Source organism: Engystomops pustulosus, chromosome 4, assembly GCF_040894005.1.
Source record: "Engystomops pustulosus chromosome 4, aEngPut4.maternal, whole genome shotgun sequence".
Taxonomy (NCBI): domain Eukaryota; kingdom Metazoa; phylum Chordata; class Amphibia; order Anura; family Leptodactylidae; genus Engystomops; species Engystomops pustulosus.
The window spans coordinates 136408668-136432903 of NC_092414.1; the positions used below are offsets into that span (position 1 = coordinate 136408668).

The 24236-nt window shown below is 41.1% G+C and overlaps 1 protein-coding gene across 2 annotated transcripts in view; it reads right to left on the reverse strand.

Moving 5' to 3' along the window:
- The window catches only part of SND1 (staphylococcal nuclease and tudor domain containing 1), a 402857-nt gene that overhangs the window by 266169 nt on the left and 112452 nt on the right, over positions 1-24236 (reverse strand). For both annotated transcript variants that reach the window (XM_072147568.1, XM_072147569.1), the window contains exon 12: positions 15263-15363. In XM_072147568.1, the coding sequence (XP_072003669.1) occupies positions 15263-15363 (101 nt within the window). The remainder of the gene's footprint in view (positions 1-15262; positions 15364-24236) is intronic.

Here is a 24236-nt window from a genome sequence, read left to right on the forward strand (position 1 = left end):
CTTTTGATCACTTTTTATAAATTTTTTTATATTTTCCAAAATGGCAAAAAAAAATTATTTTGGACTTTGGACGCTAATTCCCATTACGGAGTTAAACGCAGTGAAAAACAGTTATTATATTTTGATAGATCGGACATTTTCGGACGCGGCGATACCTAATGTGTTTATGATTTTTACGGTTTATTAATATTAATATCAGTTCTAGGGAAAGGGGGGTGATTTGAATTTTTAGTTTTTTTTATTATAATTTTTTTTTTTTTTTTAACTTTTTTTTACTATTTTTCAGACTTCCTAGGGTACTTTAACCCTAGGTTGTCTGATCCATCCTACCATATACTGCCATACTGCAATATGGCAGTATATGGGGATTTTACTCCTCATTCATTACAATGTGCTGATAGCACATTGTAATGAATGGGTTAAAACGAGACAGCTTCAGGCCTTCGTGAGACCCGAAGCTGTCATGGCAACGGATCACCGCTCCCCGTGACGTCATCGGATTTTTGAAGCCTCCGGCAGCATTGCAGGCGGTGATCGCCGTGAAAGCACCCGCGATCGGTGCTAGCACCAATCGCGGGTGTTACCGGTAAGCCTTTGCTGCAATATGCAGCAAAGACTTACCGGCTATGGAGAGGGCTCGGCCCGCGAGCCCTCTCCATGCAGCGGGACCCGGCGTCGGCGTCGGTAAGGGGTTAAAGAATTCACCTGCAGTCACAGGCAATGTAGATTGTTCAACACATCCTTGGCTTCTTTGCACTGTAGAAAGTGTGAGAAGGTACAGATGGGCGGTTTATCTATGGAGGTCCTTCTGTTGAATTTTTGGTATAACAGAGAGCAATACGTTGCTGCTTAAATTGCTGTGTTGGCACTTTGTAATAAATAAATGGGTTTTAGTTGCAATTTGGGCACTTGGTCTCAAAAAGATTTGCCATCACTGCAATATGCCATCACTGGTGCTTGCGTACTAGCAAGTGTTAGAATCATAAAATGGGAAACCATATTCTACAGATGGGAGAACATGCCACGTCTGCTCTAGAAAACCCATACACCAATTATACATTTAACACAGGAGAAGTGCATTAACTTGGCTCATATTACAGTATGCTGCTTTAAACAAATTCATAAATTCCCCTTCACTGAGTGCATCTGTAATTCTCTCGCAATTACACACAGGGAAACGAATGGATAATGCATAGCTGAAAAGGGAGAACGCGGAAGCAGAACAAACGGTTACAAGTCGCCAATAATTAACACATTTCCAGTAATGAGGATGTCACTAATCACCTGACACAAGAGGCGCTTCTTCACAGTTAGCACAATCCTAAATACACAGCTTTCAGTTCACGTGCACCACAAATGTGCAGATTATTTTCTTCACTTTTGACTGCAGTTCTTCATGATGTAGTTGATGTAGTTCTGCAACGTGTAGATGCCCCCTAACAGTAGCACAACTCACATTTCAAAGGTCTGTAATTGATAGTGCATATATATTGCTTTTATGCACAAGTCTCATGTACAACAAATAAACAGAAAATCAAAAAGGTGCAAACTTTTTAAGGCTTCATTCACATCACATTTTAGCCCTTTATTATAAGTATAAGTCAGCAGGATTCACAACGCCTCCTTGCAGTAGAGGAAAGCAGTGCGTCTCCAAGCTGAACTGGAGAATGTGGGTATGTTCCACCATACAGATATTCCCCTTATGAAAGCTCAATGGAGGCCATGCAAGACAGTTGCATCCATCCTAAATCTCCTCCAATGGCCTCCACTGCATGTACATTGCTCCTTCCAGAAGGAAAAGGGATTAAAAAACTCAGACTGCTGGCCTTTTTATCCAATGTGTCCTGCTTGATGCAACATATACTGAGCAGATGGAGGCAAAAAGGATAAGTCTATGGATATGTGTTCAGTGTTTAATACCTACATATAATGTATAATATCTATACATTACACAGGCACAATCACGTCCCTAGCTGTGACTGGTGGTATACCAGGCATGAACACAGTACTACATACATGTCTACCCGGATGATGTTGTACAGATACATTTATTCTAAGAATTCCACTGAAATCATAATTTCATTAAAAAAAAAACAGCTTGCAGCATCCAGCACTGCACATAGACTTTATATTTCACAGTCAAACTTTATTAAATATTTTTGCTCAGCATTTTTGACCAGAATTAGCTAATAGTGCAGCTTCCAGTAGCAGAGCTAATAAAGCCTTGTTAGTGATGGATCAGCTTCCAAAGGCACCTGGACAACATCAGTGAAGGCCTGGGTTCAATCCCCAGGTAGCTTACGTTCCATTTTTCAGTACAGAAATAACCCTTCCAAACCTGTCTCTGCAGCATTTTTTGTGCATATTATAAAATTCACTTAGGGGTGGGTGGAAGTGAAGCTGCTGAGCTGTTGTTGTGTTCTTATGGACAGGAAAGAAAGAAATGGGAAAATGTTTACTTTGACATCTTTTCTCTGCAAAAGTCAACAGCCCCTTGGAAATATACTTAATGGTCTATTGGAAGCATTAAAAGGCAGTCAGCTGCATCACACGCTATGCAATAAAGTCATAAAAATGCAATTTAACACCCTTGTTTAGCAATATTTAGCACACAAAGTATAACAGTGCTGCACATCACCTTATGAATTCTTGTATAGGAAGAACATATTTTTCTGAAAATAAAGAAGGACTACAAGGTAAAAGGTCTGGTGACGTTACATGTACAGAATCATAGTCAATAGTCAGCCAACCATTTGGTACTGTGCACAAGTCCCAAAGGTTCATTTTTCATGTTTTACCTAGTTGTTTACCGTGTTGCTAGTGGTCAAGTGATTTTTATCTAGATCCATAAAAACAATGCATTACAAGGTATTAGGTGCTTATATAAAATCCTACTTAGCTTAAAGGCTATCAGGTTTGGCACTGTTGAAAATCCCCCCAATCCTTCATTCTGCAGCCACTTAAAATAAATAGGTACAAATAAGAAACTCATTTGATGCAAAAGCCACAAGACTGCTGGGAAAAGGATCCTCGTGGACAGCAGCCTTATTACAAGTTTCTGCTATGATGTGCATTTTAACATGCTCATTAAATTTTAATGCTCACCGATTATGATTATTAACAGCTGAACATCCTTCCTGCTCCCCTATGGGAGTAAGGTTCTACAATACAGCTCCTCCACAATTACTATAAAACCACTCACACTCACAAATGGGTCTTCAGCATGTTATCAAAGAACCCCTGAGCAGAGCTGGCAGATCAGCACCTTGTCATAAAGCCACAATATTATACCAAAGTGTACAAAAAATCTGCTGGGCCAAAGCCCACAAACTTTGTTAACTGTATGTCTACTGTATAAACCAAGCTGTATATCAAAATTTTACAGCTTGGTTTATACAGTAGACATACAGTAAAAAAATATATATTATACACTCACCGGCCACTTTATTAGGTACACCTGTCCAACTGCTCATTAACACTTAATTTCTAATCAGCCAATCACATGGCGGCAACTCAGGGCATTTAGGCATGTAGACATGGTCAAGACAATCTCCTGCAGTTCAAACCGAGCATCAGTATGGGGAAGAAAGGTGATTTGAGCTCCTTTGAACGTGGCATGGTTGTTGGTGCCAGAAGGGCTGGTCTGAGTATTTCAGAAACTGCTGATCTACTGGGATTTTCACGCACAACCATCTCTAGGGTTTACAGAGAATGGTCCGAAAAAGAAAAAACATCCAGTGAGCGGCAGTTCTGTGGGCGGAAATGCCTTGTTGATGCCAGAGATCAGAGGAGAATGGGCAGACTGGTTCGAGCTGATAGAAAGGCAACAGTGACTCAAAATCGCCACCCGTTACAACCAAGGTAGGCAGAAGAGCATCTCTGAACGCACAGTACGTCGAACTTTGAGGCAGATGGGCTACAGCAGCAGAAGACCACACCGGGTGCCACTCCTTTCAGCTAAGAACAGGAAACTGAGGCTACAATTTGCACAAGCTCATCGAAATTGGACAGTAGAAGATTGGAAAAACGTTGCCTGGTCTGATGAGTCTCGATTTCTGCTGCGACATTCGGATGGTAGGGTCAGAATTTGGCGTCAACAACATGAAAGCATGGATCCATCCTGCCTTGTATCAACGGTTCAGGCTGCTGCTGGTGGTGGTGGTGTCATGGTGTGGGGAATATTTTCTTGGCACTCTTTGGGCCCCTTGGTACAAATTGAGCATCGTTGCAACGCCACAGCCTACCTGAGTATTGTTGCTGACCATGTCCATCCCTTTATGACCACAATGTACCCAACATCTGATGGCTACTTTCAGCAGGATAATGCGCCATGTCATAAAGCAGGAATCATCTCAGACTGGTTTCTTGAACATGACAATGAGTTCACTGTACTCAAATGGCCTCCACAGTCACCAGATCTCAATCCAACAGAGCATCTTTGGGATGTGGTGGAACGGGAGATTCGCATCATGGATGTGCAGCCGACAAATCTGCGAAAACTGTGTGATGCCATCATGTCAATATGGACCAATATGTTAGGTCATTAAAACACTTTAGCTGCTCATACTAAAAGTTTTCCCCTGGACGGTCACTTCCACATCATATGCCGACTGTGACTGTCAGGCTCAATTCTGCAGTCACGTCTCCTCGGACCCCCCCCTCCCCCCCCCCTCGGGTCTTTGTTGTAGTTTGGGCACTCGGCCTCTAAAAGGTTTGCCATCACTGGAATAGGGTACGAGCTGTAACACAGGGAAAGATAGGAAATGTACTTGCAGCCTTACATACATCCCCCATACGGTCGTCTGAATGCAGCCTTCTTTAAATCATATGGTATGGTTACCTGTATTGAGTTTTGCTCTTTATTACAACACAGTCTGCTGTGATGCCTTACATTAAATTATCTCCAGTAGCAGATTGGGCACAAAGAATTGCATTACATTGTGTTACACATGCAATTAATTTAGAAGGTAGCCCTCTCCAAAGCCACAAAGATGGGCACTAACCAGGTGCCAGCTAAAAAGTGTTTCTAGCCACGAGGGGAACTTAGATCATTAACTCACTGACAAACTGAAAGACCTGCTGCCACGCGTCAAGAGGTGGTAACTGTGAAAAAGCAGCAGATGGATGTTTGCAGTTATTAACTCACAGGCCCAAAAGCAGGCAGGAACAAGGAAAATAAAGTAAAATGTGCCCAATTAGCACAGACAATCCGCTCCCAAGCCCTGTGGCACACTGCAGGCTAGCCCCCAAGCCAAGCGGTAGCTAACAGACACACAGTGTCATGGAAAGGTGGAAAATTGTAAACAATACTTGGATTATAGGTATATAGCCTTCATAATTTGCATTTCATATAGTTTTTCTTGACATAGTCCCTTAATACAAGGCAGGTGGTTTCAGTCCTGTTGCTACACACTAACCAGAGCTACTTACCGTATGGTAAACGCTTTCCAACCAATGTCATGTGAACAAACTCCTCCATCCATTAACACAGTCAATCATCAATATAATGAACTATAAGTAAAGATTTATATGTTCAGTGCACTCTAGAATGGAAGATTTTCTTTCAACTTCCAAAGCCACATGGTAAAATCACTTTTCATGAGGTGTTCTAGGCAGCAAGCTCTGTACATGTTGTGTAGAATGTTATAGTGACCTTACACCCCCACCCCAAAATCAGAGAGGAGTAGGAACATCTCCCTGCTGCTTTCATATTAAATAAAGGAAAATGTTAGAGCAACTTCATTTCACCCACAGCAAATGTTTCTGCATGACTATTAAGGAGTGCCATCTGCTCCCCAAAATTAGCATACGGATGGATTAATTCTTACTTTACATTAGGCTTATTTCCTAACACTAGAGATATAGGTGCGTTCCAGTAGATGCACAGCTCAAGAAAGGCTCTATGATAGGCAGTTTGTCAAAAATTATTTGCAGATCTGCTCTATGAGGTCAGAGAAGTGACTCTTATTTTGATCCAGTAATAAATATGTCTCAGTCCTGTCAGTGAGAAGACTCCAGCAGAGCGACTAATTTACTGTATCGCTTTCCTGTTGACAGATTCATAATTACTTTATAAACTTCTACCCCATGTCCCCAAGCCTATTCAGCAACACATCACTTTACTGGGAGAAAAGCAGTCAAACCTCTTCATCAGCTCAAGGCTACACTCATTGTGACCCAAAAGATAACAGCTCCATTATTACACTTAAAGGAAACCTACCATTTAGAATGGAAAGGGTAAGCTGTAAGTAACGAGCACCAGCTCAGGGTGAGCTGGTGCCGGTACTTACTTTCGTTAGTGTAATAAACCGCGGTATCGCAGTTTTAACACTTTTTAAACTTTAGAGCAGGAGAGGCTTCGGCGCTGCGCGCGGCCGTGCGCACGCAACATCTCCGCTATTTCCTATGTAGTCGTGCGCACGCAGGGCCGAAGCCTGTTCTGGTCTAGAGTTTAAAAAGTTAAAACTGCGATACCGCGGTTTATAACACTAACGAAAGTAAGTACCGGCACCAGCTCACCCTGAGCTGGTGCTCGGTAATTACAGCTTACCCCTGCCATTCTAAATGGTAGGTTTCCTTTAAGCATTTTAGTACAATTGTAAAACACTGAAAAATATATACCGTATTTTCTGCCCTATAGGGCGCACCGGACTATAAGGCGCATTAGTCCGATGCGCCTTATATATGTAATAATTACATATATAAGGCGCGGGGGCGTGGCGGAGGTCCGGGGGCGTGGCGGAGACCCGACGTGACGCGGCGACGAGACGCGACGCCGAGACGCGGGGAAGGTGAGCGGGGAAGGTGAGCGGGGAAGGTGAGCGGGGAAGGTGAGCGGGGAAGGTGAGCGGGGAAGGTGAGCGGGGAAGGTGAGCGGGGAAGGTGAGCGGGGAAGGTGAGCGGGGAAGGTGAGCGGGGAAGGTGAGCGGGGAAGGTGAGCGGGGAAGGTGAGCGGACCATACTTACATAGGTCCCCGCTACCGGAGACAGCAGATCTCCCGCTGGAGATCTCCGGTAGCGGGGACCTATGTAAGTATGGTCCGCTGCCCTGTGCCCAGCGCCATACATAGGGCGCACCGGACTATAAGGCGCACTTTGGATTTCCACGGAAATCCAATGCTTTTAAGTGCGCCTTATAGTCCGGAAAATACGGTACATCTGAAAATTACAGTTCCTGATTGTAGGCTACCTGTGTAAACCTTGCAAAAATATGCATGCTATGATGAATATGCCTCTGCTTTTAATACATGGAGAATAAACCGCAGCCAGTCAGCTGGGAACAGATCAGGGAAACTTCAATCCAACATGACTGATCAGTCTATACCAGTGATGGCGAACCTTTTAGAGAGCAAATGCCCCAACTACAACAAAAACTCACCTATTTTAAAGTGCCAACATGGCAACTTTAGCAATAACTTATTCCTTACTGCTTTGTCAAAGCTTTTAATCGCATTGGCATCCCGAGGACATCAATACAGTAGAGAGAGGAGAAATTACTATTGCAGCTACCCTCCAGTTTCCCCTGTACAGGAAGAATTGCAGGGCACATGACAGGAGCTCCAATTATATAATCTAGCTCTGTCCACGTCTTCTTACTCCTCCTGCAGTCCCAGGCAGCCAAGGATGTGTTGATTTTAAATAGTACTGAGTGCACAAAGGCCATGAGTCCTGTCTTATGAACTCGATGCTGAGGACCCAAGTGCCCACAGAGAGGCCTCTGAGGGCCACCTCTGGTACCCATGCCATAGGTTCGCAACCACTGGTCTATACCCTGCCATGAGAGGGAATACTAGGGCAACCATATAAACACTGAAAAAGTCAGAAGGTTAGGGCAAATTCACACAAACATGTAATGCTGCGCCGTAGCACGGGAGAGGAGGGGGTAAGCACCGCTTGCCCTGTCCTTAGAAATATATGGTGCATGGCACCGTAATACGGGAAAAGATAGGACATGTCCTATCTTGTCCCAGGTACGGAACGGTACGGTGCCACACGTGTGTAGCTCCGTAACGCCCATTGCTGACCAATGGAATATATACTTCCCCAACGGTTGTGTGAATTTGCCCTTATATTGGAGACTTTTAAGACATCTGATTCCAAAGTTTATAATAACTGGAAGCACATCTCAAAGAACAGTATTCACGAAAATCTTCCAATCCTGCTGCCAAAAAAATTCTAATCTACCACAACAGTAATGAGTGCTATTTTGTCCACAAGCTGCATACAGTAACACAGTTCGGTCCCATTTCTTAGGCCAAGGCATACGTTAAATAGTACTAGGTGGCCTTAAAACAAATCTATCAAAATCAAACATGATAAACAGTGTAACAACCTTGGAAGACAGATGTTTTCAGATAACACTACTATAGCACTTCTGGCTCATTAGCAGAATTGTAAAAGTGAAAATGATAAAAGCCATGGATAAAAAAAAATATAAAGAAGATTCCCACAGTCACGGTGCCTGGACCTACGAATAAGTGCCCCTGGTTTATCATGCCTGATTTTGATTGTAGAGGTCTCACCCATAGAAAAAATAGTTTCTGTATGAACCTTTGGTTAGGAGCTGAAATTTGAGGCTATGTTTAAATCACAAGTCTCCTGTTAAGATAACCTGCTGAAAACCCTTAAACTGTTTATTTTTTCATTTGTAAGGGGCACTAACCAAAAAACCAAAACAACACAAACAAAAAAAATTTAAAAAACAAAATATTAATTTCGGGAAATATGACCAAGATTATGCTAGGGCCTCCAATAATGCCTTACAGGCCCAAGCTAGACTCAAAGCTGCCCACAATATTTGCCTTGACAGATGCTTTTTTATTTTACATGTAGCTCCCAACTTCAATCTATCTCCTTCCAAGTTTATCTCTGAAGTGCCGGCCTGTACCTCCAACAATGTCACTCATTTCCTTCAATCTTGTACAGCTTTATTACTACAAGTGTCAGTCTGCATCATGCTGTAACTGCCACTTTGTACTTTGCAATAACTCTTCCTCCATTGTAGTGTGTCACACTGTCATTTTTTCAGTAAACGTCCATGTTAAAATATACTTGTCTTCTGTGGACAAACATTGACATTAAGCAGTTTTGCTTTTGGGAGGTAAACACTGCCTAGTACACGGTAACTGTATGCCCCCCTTTCTAAAGGGATCGTCAGCTAAATGCATATTGAAGAATCTGAGTTTAAAACAAAAAAATTAAAAAAAGATTTTTTATTATTTTTATCATTATTTATAAATACCATTTATTTGATGGTGCTGTACAATCAGTAAAAGATTTACATATATTACATAAAGAAAACTACAGATAAAAAAATACTAAATCTACAGGGACCAGGAAACATGTGGAAGGAGGACCCTGCCCATGAGGGCTCCCAATCTATATTAGGGCGTAAATGGAGACTAAAGGTGAGGGAGCAGAGTAGTTCAGTTTTGGGGTTTTCAGCAATACATAAGAGCTTTACATATCAGCCCCTAAACAAAGGCTCTGCTTACACAGCACTAGCAGGCAAGACCAGGTCTCTACTACACTCAACATTTTCAATGTTATATGAACTGGAAAAAGAAGCCCTTTTTCATTTTTAATTGTTTCAGTTAATTTATTTTTAAATTTCAGGCCAATGGGTTAGAAGGGGAGCGGTGCTTCAGTCTGCCATCTTAGGCTCCATATAACCCAGTACCATTCTTAACAGGAGAATCCCTTGTTAAAAAACATCAGGAGCAAGATTCTGTGTGCTACAGAACCAAAATGTAGAGGCAGTAAAATACAAGGGTAGGGATTGTATCTTTCTTAAGAATGGAACCGTCACCATATTTTCACAAATACAGCTAGCGACAGGTTCCCATAGAGCCCTATTATCCAACACCCTTACATCCCCCTTATTCAACTTTATCTCATATTACCTGGCATCAGTGGGAAATGCCCTGTTCAGCCGGCCCCTCCCATCTACTCCTCCCCAAGTTCCAAGCCACAGCAGGTCATGTGACCAGGGAGAAGTCATCGCAGATCCTTTACCCAGTTCATTTTGCAATGTCTGTCCATGTATATATCTGATCACACAAACTCACAACATGCCTCCATGGGGGGATGGGGATGAATGGAAGTCTTCCCCAACTGACTTCATACCCATCTTCAATATTTCCCTTATTCATATTTATTATCCATGGCCTACTTCCTTCTAAAGTAAACTTTTAAAATTATACATATAAGCCTGAGGGGATCTGGGGGATGGGGGGCGTTTCCAGAGCCCCTCATTGAGGTCTTAACTTGTTGTTACAATGAGCAGAACTTGTCTCCCCTTCACCTTGCTCTCTCTCTTTCCTCCCTCTGCCTGTATATTCTAACAGCAAGAAGTGTAGGCGGAGGGGAGAAGACCCACCCTGCTCATTGTAACAAGCCATAGATAACAAATATAAGATAACCACAGTCTTGGTGTCTGGATCTATGAGTTAGTGCCCCACCGTTTATCATGCTTCATTTTGTAGTAGATTTTCTTTAAAACATTTTAATGTTTTTCTATTTTAATGCAAGACCAAACATAACCAAATGAAAACAGTTTTGAGAACTTTCTAAAATGTTTTTTTTTTTCTAAAAAGACAAACATTTGTTTTATTGATGGAGGAGGGGATATTACCAATAACTTTTACAAAAACAAACATTAGTAATGGAAAAATCCCAAAAAATAAGCCTGAACTTATCAGTAAGAAATTGCATTTTAGTATGAGATAAATAAAACAGGACTACATTTATAATGTGGGTAACAAGACTTAGTTGACAGACCAAATACCTTTAGGGTCATATGGGGATAAACATTATAATATTTCCAAGAATTGCAACTAAGATGATACACATCCATCACAATCCATCTAACTGTAACAGATACATAGAAAGCCTGCATTAATACCAAAGCCTAACCCCAGCTTGGGATGATCTGATTCAGAAATTCTGCAAGGTCATAAAGCTTATCTGACAATTAATCTATTCGAAGCATTAAACTCTCCAACCACACAGCACCCAAGGGCTCAGACCAGCTGCAGTAAACATTTTGCTATTAATTAAAATCCCAGCATGCCCTGCAAGTTGGACCTATAACTCCTAAGCTTGAGGTCAGCTTCCAGCACCCCTGAAGATTTCATATTTGTTTTTTATTTAAAGAGAACCTTTTACCAGGAATGTCATTTTTAGCAGGTGCCAGGTTCCAATAGCCCATTTTATGCCAATTTAAAAAATGCCTTTGTCAGCATTATGAATCTTTTCAGTACTTTATAAAAGCTTAATTCTCATTACGTGGATTTCTGCTCCCAGGGAAGGAGCAGCTGCAGTCTGTGTGTGCCTGTGTCTCCTCATGCATTCTTCCACTGCTCTACACCATCCCCCGCCCATCCCTGCCTACTCAATACTCATGACAGGAAAAGGGGGAGGGGGGCAAGGGAGCTTCACGAGTTTGGAGCAGAGGGGACACAGGTACATACAGGATACAGCTGCCCCCTTCTCCAGGACTCACCACGCGCTGCTGGCAGGGAGCCAGGTAAGGCAAATTAAACTTAATAACTTGCTAACTTTCTCAGACCTTTCTGATCTGTCCTCTTTGCCTTTCCCCTTAGACCCTTGATATTTATCCTAAGGGAGGAAGGTGAGGAATATAACCAACTTGGGTTCTAATATATAGTAACTACTACTAGAACATGCCATACAGCACCACTTACATAACCAGGAGGGTGGAGTAGGCCCAAGTCTGCCTCATCAGCCATGTCAGGAAATGTCTGGGACGGCAAAGCCACCGAACGGTATATGCACCAGTACGAGACACCGCTACTGGCCCCCATGATAGCGCTGGTTTAAATACCTTATCGGGGAGCCCATCCCCTAAGCAGGTGGCTGATTTGCGGCCCTTCCGGTGCTCCGGGACGCTCTGACCTCACTTCCGGTCGCAGCCGGAAGTCGTCATCGGGCGCAAAGGACTCCTGGGAACGGAGCTCCGTCAGCTGCTGGAGAGGACCGAGCTCCGGATCACCTAGGACCAGGGAGGGAAGGACCCAGCCGCGGACCCGATGCGGAGGGGAACTACAGCCTGCAATAGACCGGCATAACCCCGGTAAGACCGAAAAAACGTCCCCCCCTTCCCACTTGGAGGAGAGGGAGAGCCTCTCCGACCTATCCCCTGTAGGGACAGGAAGACACTGGCGGGAGGATGCGGGTGGGAGGCTTTTAACCTCTCTGCTTCCTGTCCCTACAGAGGTCAAAGGGCATCATCCAAGTGGGCTGTCATGGGGGACGTATTGGAAAATTTATCTTACTTTGAAACAAAGAACCGGGCATGTTTAATTAAACATGCTACATCTCTCCCCCTAATACCCCCTACTTCTCCCATTGGTGTTACATTGTTGGTTGATCCAGCTGAAAACTGTAAATGACATAGTTAATGTATATGGCCAGCTTAAAATTGTCTTCAAACCGTTCCAGTAATTGACTGCAAATGTTAATTACATGGTGTTAACAAAATTGATTAGATAATGCAAACCCTTTCTATACAAATTCTGTATTTGTAGATTACTACAATTCCAGCACCTAGGAATCAGAGGGCAGTCTGTGATAGCCCCTTTTCTGTTGCAGCTGTTGGATGCAGAAGGGGTTACAAAGAAAAGACTACGTTAATCCATCTGAAGAACTGACTTTGTAAGCACATGTCTCCATTTGTGTGCAACTGGCAGATAAGGGCAATTTCCAGGTTCCAGTCGGCTTAGCAACTCCTGAGATAATACTCCATTGTCTCATAAAGGGCTTTCTGTGGGACAAACAGTATGGCCAAGAGCACTTTGGGCCCTTTCCAAGACTAGCTGCTATGAAGAAGCACCTATGACAAATTACCCAACTATTTCCAGGAACACATGCAATAAACCTTACCCTGGAGACTTGTCACACAGTAAGGACAAGCAAAAACAACCTGCTCAGAATGCAGATGCTGCAGTAGGATCTTGGCATCTATGCCACATTAAAAAGTGTAAAACAGCTTTCATCATAGTTACTGGAAAAGAAGCAAATCAGCAAAATACATTAAAAGATGACGAGAGAAACAGTTAACCCCTTCACGCTCCGTGGCGGATATATCCGCCACGGAGCGCAGTGACTTAGCGCTCAGTGGCGGATATATCCGCCACGGCGCCTATGCCGGCTCGGCTCTGGATCAGAGCCGAACCGGCATCGGGAAACACGGGATGCCGGCTGTAACTAATAGCCGGCACCCCAGTGTAACACCCGCGATCGGAGTTGTCTCCGATCGCGGGTGCTTAACCCGTTAAATGCCGCGGTCAGCGCGACCGCGGCATCTAACCTGCATCTGGGGGGTCTTTCCCCCACGATCGCCCCCCCCGAACCGTTTTCAGGGGGCGCCGATCGTTGCTATAGCAACTCTGGGGTCCGATCTGGACCCCAGAGTTACTTGCAAGAATTGCCGGTAAGATGGCGTCTGTGATGTCATCTTACTGGCACAGTGCCAGCCTATGCAAGTGCATAGGCTGACACTGATAATACTCTGCAATACATCAGTATTGCAGAATATTATCATGAAGAAGCAATCAGAAGATTGCTTCTTCATGTCCCATGGTATAAAAGTGAAAAAGTAAAAAAAAAAAGTTATTCAATAAAAAAATAAAGTAATAAATCACTAAAAATGCCCCAAACTCCCAAAACATATAAAGAGACATATAACTCAAAAAAAGTCTAAATCATAACACAAACCCCACATATATAGTATCACCGCGTCCGTAACAACCCGTAGAATAAAAGTAAATCATTATTGAACCCCCACGATAAACGCCGTAAAAAAAAACTGTTATAAACCCTCCAAAAATTATGATTTTTACCTTTTCAATCCCACAAAAAATGCTATAAAATGCGATCAAAAAACCATATGTACTCAGACATGATACTGGTGCAAAGTACAACATGTCCCGCAAAAAACAAGCCATCAACCAGCTCCGTAGCCAAAAAAGTAACAATGTTATGCCACTTGGAAGACGGCAATACATAAATGATAGATTTTTCCCCACATTAGGGTTTTGTTTGACAAATTTAGTAAAACGTAAGAAAATATATTCATGTCTGGTATCCCCGTAATCGTATCAACCCATAGAATAAAGATAACATGATTATTAGTCTATACAGTGAACACCAAAAAAAAAAAAGTAAAAAATTCAGTACAGAATTGATGCTTTTCTACTCCTGCCCTCAAAAAAAGTTCCTAAATTTTCAACAATAGGTGATACCAACCCCAAAATGGTAACAATGGAAAAAGCATCTCATCCCGCAAAAAAAATGCCGTCACATGGCCCCAATAACGAAAAAGCGAAAATTTTATAGCCTTCAAAAGGGGCCAATGAGGAAACTAAAATCCTGGCAGCTGCAGGGTGCTCCTTCCCTTCTGCGCCTCGCTGTGCCCCCATAAAACAAGTAACGGCCACATGTGGGGGGTCTTTGTACTCAGGAGAAATTGCAGAACAAATTGTATGGTGGGTTTTCTCTTTTTATATTTTGGAAATGTGTAAATTTTAGTGCTAAATGAACGTATAAGGGAACAATATGACCATTCTAAATTTCACCTCCATTTTGATTCAATTACTATGAAGATCTCAAGGGGTTAACAATCTTCGTAAAAGCTGTTTCTGATAGCTTGAGGGGTGCAGATTTGAAAATGGGTTGGTTATATAGGTGGTTTTGATGCTAAATATGTAAAATTTCATTCAAAACTGTATTTATCCCCAAAATAGTCAATTCTGAAAATCCGGAAAAGCGATATTCTATTTGTAAGCCGCGTGACATCAAAATAAATTATCCAGACATTTCAGAAATTATGAAAATGTAAAGTAGACAAATGGGAAATGTTATTCAGCAACTTATTTAGGGGTAAATCTATCTGCCTGAAAACGCAATGATTTAGAATTTCGAAAATGGCAAATTTTTCAAAAAATTTATCATATTTTCTTTTTTTTGTAAATAAACGCAAAACTTATCTGCCAAAATTTACCGCTAAAATGAAGTACAACATGTGGGGAAAAAACAATCTCAGAATCGTTTTGATAAGTAACAGTGTTCAAAAGTTATAACCATATAAAGCGAAGCAAGTCCGAATCCAAAAAATCGGGCTGAGCCTTAAGCTACAAAATGGCTGCGTCCTTAAGGGGTTAAAGAAAGGTGGATTAATAAAGAATTAAGGAAAAAGCATCGAAGCAATGGGACATGGAACTATTATATGGCATTTACTTACATGCCACCAATGGAGACTGTTGCACAGGTACGTTCAGGAAAAGCTGGTGTCGTTTCTGTGGCTGCACTAGCAGATCGGATGTAATCCACATTCACATTTACCTAAAAGAAAATAAAAGCAAAAAAGTTTTGAAAAATAAAAGCATTAATACATAAAAGGTTTCCATGTACTTCCACAAGACAGTATTTTCCATTTCAAATATTGATCAACTTTGTTACATAATTCATGAGTAGTTGTAGGTCAAAAGAAGGAATTGCCACCAATAATTCCAAATACTCCAGGCATAAACGAGAAGGACAAAAGCTTCTCAGGTATGCTACGAATACTTTTTAAGGATATTAAGTTTTCCCATAAATTAGAGGAGGGTTGACCAGTAAACCCAAAATCTAATCCGTCATTACTTCTTACTTTGATTTATCCCTTTACTTTCCGGTAATCAACAGGTTTCTAACCTAGGTAATGCAGCAGCAAATAGGTAATGGTGAATTGCCTTTTCCGATACACGGTGTGACACAGCAGATATACGCCCTGCTGTGTCACAAGGTGATTTCATGAAGTCCTCAAACCACCTGTGTTGTTCAGCGGGATAAGAAGAATTGAAGAAGGGCCATGGGTCCAACAGTAAGGAAAGTACATAATACAATTAAATGCAGTTGACACTCAAAAAGCTAATTAGGGGTACTGTATATAACTATATACAATTTACTTATATTCTATCACAGAGCCTCTCAGCTATCAACCACTGAAAAACCTAGAATGCTGTCCGTTACTAGTCTTGACATCATCTAGAAACCAAAGTTATAATAAGCAGCATGGAGATAAGATGTCCGGCACTGCGAACTGCTAATTATGCATGTCCTCACACCTCCCTCGAGGGGCAAAGGAGTACATAATTAGCTGCCCGCAGTGTCAGACATCTTGTCCCCGTGTTGCTAATTATAAATTTATTTTATAGGTGATCCAGACGTTTCAAGAATAGTGATGGACTGCGCCAGGATGACGATGAAAAGGAGTGGAGGGGAGCATTTCTAGGTTTATTTTTGGTCACTGGCTTGCTCTTGGAAACAAATGCAGTGCAGACACCGAGACTTTATGTAAAAGTCCCCCAGGGTGCATTCCCACGTTCAGATTTTCGGATGCAGATTTTCATGCCCAACCCAGGACCAAAGTTATTAAAAAAAAAATAATTAAAAAAAAAATAAAAAAATTTTTTTAAATTCGGCATACACTTTGATGTCAGCAAGCGGCTGACATCATGGTGTGTGCACCAGGACTGCGCGGGAACCCGGCGACTAAGCCAGAGTTGAAGTCAGAAGCAGACCTGCGGGGGGCGTCAGAAAGGTTGGTACAGAGATGGGGGGGGGGTGGTGTTAGGCTGGGCAGGGGGCTGCTGGCTATATACGGGTGGGGGGGCAGGCACTGGCTATATACTCCCACGGCTTATACTCAAGTCAATAGATTTTCCTGGATTTGTGTGTTAAAATTAGGGGCCTGGGCTTATACTCGGGTCAACTTATACTCGAGTATATACAGTACAGTGCCTCACTGGCAGCAAATTTTAGGTGATATGTAACCTGTACCTCTAATCAGCAGGCATCGTTACGCAGGGTGATAAAATTCTGGTGACAGGTCTTCTTTAAATCCATTTAAGGAAGGGGGGGGGGAACACCACGTACTGTGCTCTGCCTTCCAGTTTCAGAAACGCTTCTATCGTCTGATCAACACTACCAGCACAGCCCAGAGTTCACAGGACATGACACCCTCAATCAGCTGGCTTGGTTGACAGCACATTTTGTAGCTGACCAGGCCTACAGAGGTCTATATAAGGTCGTGTTAATGCCTGTGCTTGGACTTGCGCTATAAACTTCTATCACAAGAATGATAGCACTGGCAGACCACCAGATCTATTTAAATGTCCATTTGTCTCCATTTACACCACTAAATTCTACTGACAGAAGGCATTAAAAGTAGATTGAAATGAATGTACATGTAAATGAATCCAATAATTTTTCATTGTTATCAGTTTTGTTATAGAAGTCAATTGTCCAAATACAGGTGTGAACTGGGCCTTAGGGGTACAACTTCAGCCTCTCCTCTGTGTGTACAGACTTCAGAACAGTTTTCAGAATCTGCTTCCAGCGGGGAAGAGGGGGGAGTACTTTTCATGATAGAAAGGACTGTGCAGCCAATTAAACCTTAAAAATCACACAAATACAGTGGACAGTTTTCCATGTGATATTTCTCAGTATTATTTCCCTATTTCTGACCAGTTTTGTCAGATTTACATGTTTTCCCCCCAGTGACAACTGATAACATAAGTACACAATCCGTGTGCAAGTGAAAAAAAAAATTTAAATGCTAAATAAAACGAATTAAATGGTCTGACAACCAACTGCAAAATGAAGGAAATTACTTTATGAACTGCTCTCCAGCCTTTGATCCTTTTAGGATAGTAGCCCAAGCTTCAGAAGATCCATATGAAACTGCCTTCACAGGGACATACTACCATAATAAGCAACTAAAGTAAATATGAGGGGGAAACCTAAAGAATTAACTGGAGGAAATTGGTCAGCAAACAAGCATTTATCCAGTATTATAAAGTATACAAAAAAAAAACCTAAGGGTATATTGACAAAAAAAAAGCTTACATGGTGTAAAACAGAGGGAAGCAATAGGTCATCATACTTCATTACCTTGGGCAATTAAATCTCTGTATGCCTGCACATATATTGCAAAGTACCTATTAAAATGTGCATAATTGGCTTTAGACACTAGACCCGATATTCACGCAGCAATGGGTTATTGACTCTGCTTGATTCTGTACAAAAAAAATTGTGTAAGCTCTAAATATCATAGTGTGTTACCAGCTAGGCCATGTTAGGCGTTAGCAAACATGTTACAAACCCTTCAATCTATCTATTAGGACTACAGCCTAGTATTCTATACAACCCGCAAATGTTAACAGAAAAACTATTCTCAATTAGGTGACTTATAATCTTAAGCCACATTTTATGAAGAACAAAAGAAAAATATTCCCTTAAAAATGGACATGCAAGGAGAGCTGTGAGGTCCTCTTTAAAAACAGACTATTCCCAATCCAGGGATTCTAAAGCCTCTTGTGCAGCTGTTAGCTATAATCTTTATAAATGGGCTGCATGTTAACAGACAGGTGTCTGCTGTATTATATAGTTAAAGGAAATCTATTGTTTGTTTTATACATTGTGAACCAAAAATACATTCATTGAGAATGTTGTGCTACACTGATGCAAAAACATATCTTGTTTAATCCCTGATCCGATTGGTTTTGCTCAAAAAACAAATAAAATTCAGGGCCTTGGAAAAGCTGGGTGCTCCTGGCTGCCATGGAAAACTGCAGATCTTTCCACCAGTTCATGCACCCCACAATGGATGGAGCCAAACAAACAATGATGGGTGGAGTCAAGTGTTAATGGGCAGGGACAATTTAGTCAAAGGCAGAAAAGTTTTGGAAGCTTTTACAGGTGGGAGGGGGCGTAAAGCTTATTGTGCCCGTTCATGATTACAGGATCGCTATAAAATGCAGTAAGAATAAGGGAGAAATAAAAGAAGAAGAAAGGCAAAATACTAATTTGACTTCATTGTACTTGTGGCACTTTTTTTATTGTATCATTTACCATGCAGGTTATATTCAGAAATTGACCATAAATTTAGCAGCATACACTTAAAAAAAAAGAGCACCAGGGTTAAAACCAGGAGCAAAAGGACACAAAAGTGGTAAGAAATATAAAAGCATCATCAAATGAGGTCAGCCAGTTCAACCTTATCTAATAGAGAAACAAAACATTTCCAGCACTTCTAAGCTTCTCTTAGAAAGACCTACTTGTTTTAATATTTACTGAAGTACTCTTATCCTAAAAAGAACAGCTCAAGTACAGAAAGTGCCATAGGGCAGGAGGCAAAGTGAAAAATGCATTATGAGAAATGTGCCCAAGGGCAAGAGTAAAGCGTGATTAAAACATTTTTACATTTAATACACAGGGCATCCTCTTACTTTATAATGCCTCTGGACACAACTGGCCATTTCTAGTTTATTATTTGTCCCTTTTGGCAGTCAAGTATATTTACTTGTATACATGGGGTTAAAGTGCAAATATAAAGTTTATAAAGTTTTTTTTTTCTATAGCTGCAATAGCATTTTTCCTATATACTTTCATTATCTTATTGCACCTCGACATTCTAGTTGCAAAGTACGATCTGCAGTGGTCACAGAAGGGCAAGGGCAGGGCTATGCACTGTGCTAGTGCTGGTCTCTGTTCCGTAATCCCATCAGGTCTGCTCTGTCTACACTCTGCTCTCATGTTCCCACACACAGTCCACCTCTTCCCCAGTTTAATAAAAAATCACTTATCATCCAAAACGCCTTCCCCGCACACCACCAACTCTTCTCTCTAGGCTTTGACAAGGCTATAGTTAAGTCAGTAAAGAGAAGGGAAGGCACCGGCCTGTATGATTAATGTTCCATAATATTACACTGCAGGTTAAGGGGTAAAAAAAAAAAAATTAATGTGCCCCCCAAGAAACAAGAAATGTTTTTATTTTTTTTAAACCATTATTATATGTTTTTATATTTTTGTAATGTATTTTGTAAACATTTATAATTCCTGTTCAAGATTATGAGAGCTGTCATTTTGCACAAGCACACTGAGGCAACAGTATGGAGTATGTATGCAGCATGCTGTATGGAGCAGTATGGAGTGTAGTCACTGAGGTCTTTGCTAGGTATACTCTGTACAGATAGGTGGTGAACAAGCCATGACAATTTATGGTCAGCAGTAGATGCAATGATTGTGTTTTCTGTTGAGGTGTTATCTTCTATTGTTATGATGTAAAAGAAGTAAAAAAAAAAAAAAAAACGCCTACAAAATTAGCAAAATGTTCATTCACCATTAAATTAAACAATTATTTATAGTGGTATAAATTAAATTTGCAATATATAAAATAAAAAAACCTTGATAAAAAAAGGCCTGCCCCTAAGGCCGCCTGCACACACTGAATACCGCATGGAAAAAAAAAAAAAAAAAAAAGAATCAACAGCATTACACCATTACACAATAGTAGCCTACCGTTTTAGATTTAACCAAATACAATACAGACTTTGGGGCCTTGGAAGCACAGCAACAGAAACAGACCAATTGATATGAAAAAATGACCTCAAGAAGTACAAAAAAAATGTACAGATCAACAGTGTAGAGGGATGGAAATAATATAAAATTCTCAGCCAGGGTGTGATGTATACTCATTGTTTTATGGACAATTCTTAATTTGTTAACTCCAATTTTCCCATGGGCTTGTTCCAACCATCTAGGAATATGGCAACAAAGTAGGCTCAGAGGAGGTATTGAGCAGTGAAATGCATTGCTGATTATATGCATTGGTGAGTTACCAAGGTCAATCAGTCATAGTCACTGCGAATTAAATCACTACTGGTGGTAGAACTCCCTTGAGGAGTCTTGTCCAGAGGAAGGCTACAGAATGAGGAAGTGTGTCACTATATAGAACACACAATGTCACTCCAAGCCAGTAATCTCACTGGAGGTACAAATATTTACATTCCTTTTCACCACAATGTCTCTCCTGCTGCAAAGACTTAAAGGGTACTGGTCACATCAAACCTGGCTACTACACCTCAACAGTGAATGCCCTATAGAAGATAGTACACGTCTCAACGTTTCAAGTGTGTTTCATCTACGTTCCTGGTGTGTTGTAAAAACGCCATGGAAGCGACAGCATCGGAGGATCTAGTCATCGAGGCAGGAGAGTGCTTGGAGCCAGTCAAGCTTCCCCCGCCTGCTCAAGGTAAAAGAAAAATAATCATAACAGTGTTAGGTATCGTCACATCCAAAAAAGTCCAGTCAATGAATATATAAAAACAGTTATTCCCAGCGTGAACCCAGTAACGGAAAATAGCGGCCAAAGTGTCGGAAACATCACTTTGTAACACATACAAAATTGATTTAAAACATGATCAAAATGTTGTACCGTTCCCACAATGGTAGCTATTAAAAAGGTTGGGATGTCCTGCAAAAGATGACATCTTACAAAGTTCCGTACTTGGAATTTGGCATATGCCAAATTAAGAATTGGTTTTTTTTGTTTGTTTTTTGTACAAAAAGGTTTTAATTTTTTAAAACCAAATAAAACCTATATAAATTTGGTATTCCAGTGATCGCACCAACCCAAAGAATAAAAAGGGGGTGTCATTTGAGTGTACAGTAGAAGCTGTACAAGAAAATGGTGTTTTTTCACTGCACTTGCATTTTTTTCCTCTTCCCATAGAACATTAAATACTGCCACTAGGATGTACAATTGGTTAGACAAAACAAGCTCTTATAAAGCTCTGTACATTGAAATATGTAAAAATATAGATTTTTGAAGGAGAGTAAAAAAAATGGAAACTTAAATCATAAAAGGGCATTGGTGGTAAAGAGGAAAAGTTGCCCTTTAAGACAAAATCAGGATTGTGTTTCTAGGTGAAAAGGAACCGGGGATATCACTGAGTTACAATCAGGAATCAAGTTCTGCATTTAAAAAAATAACTTTTTTAAAATTATTTTAACAGTGGATATCTCAGATTCTGTGTTGCCTACAAACACAATTCTGTGTATGACACCACACCTGTGTTATTTGGTGCCATGGTTCAGGAGATATATGGCCGTTTAACCCTTTCAAGACTTTTTTTTTTTTGCATTTCCATTTTTTACTCCCCACCATCAAAAATCTATAACTTTTTTGTTTACACGTAAAGAGCTCTGTGACGGTTTGTTTTCTGTGTAACAAATTGCACTTCATAGTGATGGTATTTATAGTGAAAATGGTGAAAAAACGCATTTGTGGCGTTTAATTGGATTTTATGGCTTTCACTGTGCGCCCCAAATGACATGTCAACTTTATTGTTTGGGTCGGTGCAATCACGTTTGTATAGGTTTTAGAATATTTTCGAACATATACAAAAATTAAAACCTCGTGACAATTTTTTTTTTTTGCCATCTTCTGGCGCTAATAACTTTTTTATACTTCGGTGTACGGAACTCTGGGTGGTTTAATTTTTTGCGACTTATGACATTTTCAATTCTACCATTTCTGACTGTACAACCTTTTGATCACTTTTCAGATTTTTCAAAATGGCAAAAAAGCGCCATTTTCCGTTACAGGGTTAAACGCAGTTAAAAAAACGTTATTTTATTTTGATAGATCAAGCATTTTCGGACGCTGTGATACCCAACTGGTTTATGATTTTTTTCTGTTTATATACATATGACTTCTAGGGAATATGGGGGGAGGGGAGATTTGAATTTTTAGATTTTTTAAAATACAATTTAAAAAAAAATTAAAAAATTTTTCAGACCCCCTAGGGCAGTGATGGCTAACCTATGGCACTGGTGCCAGAGGTGGCACTCAGAGCCCTTTCTGTGGGCACTCAGGCCATCACCAGAGAGGAGTCCAGGTATCTTCCTGCAGTCCCAGACAGCCCAGAACTTGCTGTGCACAGATCTATTTTAAAGTGACAGCTCTACCTGGGACTATTTTCTGCTTTATTGGTGCCTCAGGTGCTGGTATCAATGAAAACTGTGACAGAGAAGGGAGTATAAATCACAAATTAAATTTCTGTGTTGGCACTTTGCGATAAATAAGCGGGTCTTTGTTGTAGTTTGGGCACTCGGTCTCTAAAAGGTTTGCCATCACTGCCCTAGGGTACTTTAACCAAAGGTTGTCAGATTGATCCTATCATATGCTGCCAAACTACAGTATATGGGAATTTTTCTATTCATTCATTACAATGTGCGAATCGCACATTGTAATCAATGGGTCAAACGAGACAGCCCCGGATCTACGGAAGACCCCAGGCTGTCATGGCGGCCGATCATCGCTCCCAGATGATGTCATGGGGAGTGACGATCTTCAACAAGCTGGCGACGCCCATGCCCTCCCATCTTTTTGAAGCCCCCAGCAGCTTTGCCAGCGGTGATGTGCGGGACAACACCTGCGATCGGTGTTCGCAACAATCGCATGTGTTGCTGGTAAGTCTTTGCAGTGATATGCAGCAAAGACTTACTGTCTATGGAGAGGGCTCAGCCCCTGAGCCCTCTCCATGTACCCGCAGCCGACCTGTGACATGGTATTACGCCACGAGTCGTTAAAAGGTTTATATTTGACATTGGCTTGCCGTGTATATATGTGCACGGGATATGTGTAAATAGGACGTATATGGGCATGTGGCAGTCGTGAAGGGGTTAAACACCTTAAACAGTGCGAGTCTGACAAAACACATACAGATGGCACCAAATATGATAACTTGTCTACCTCAAATAAAATAACTCGCAGCAGGGAGAACTTAGCAATTCTGAATAGTTGCACCATCTATCACCTTTGCATTATCCAACTTCATCAAAACACATTCAAGTAAAAGAAGCCGTTTTACTTGGATTCATAATGACAATGTAACATTACATCCAGCTGCCAAACGCTTTCAAGTAAAGCAGCAGTGTTCAGGCTATAGAAAACTGAAAATCCTCCTCAACCTCACACATTATAGCCATGTCCAAGTCCTAAAATATTTAGACAGCAGGAATCTTTTCGGGATTACACTGCCATCTTCTACAATGCACACAATGGGTTTGTGCCAACCCAACTTGTTACTAAAATAAAGCTTTTAACATGTAAATTAACTGCAGAGCCTATTGAGGCGTGTACTAGCCTGACCAAGCACTGGGAGCTAAGGCTAATTCACACCCAAAAAGCCTCTGCAGTTAATTTACATATTACCAAAATAGAAGTTTTTAGCAAGTTAAGTCAGGTTCAGGCATTATTAAATTACAGATTAGGGCAGAGGCAGGCAGGAGGAATCTATAATTAGGTCTACTTCTGATGAAAACTCATGGTAGGTTCCCTTTAACAACTTGCAAGAAGTTGTTTTTTTAAGTTATTTAATATTAAT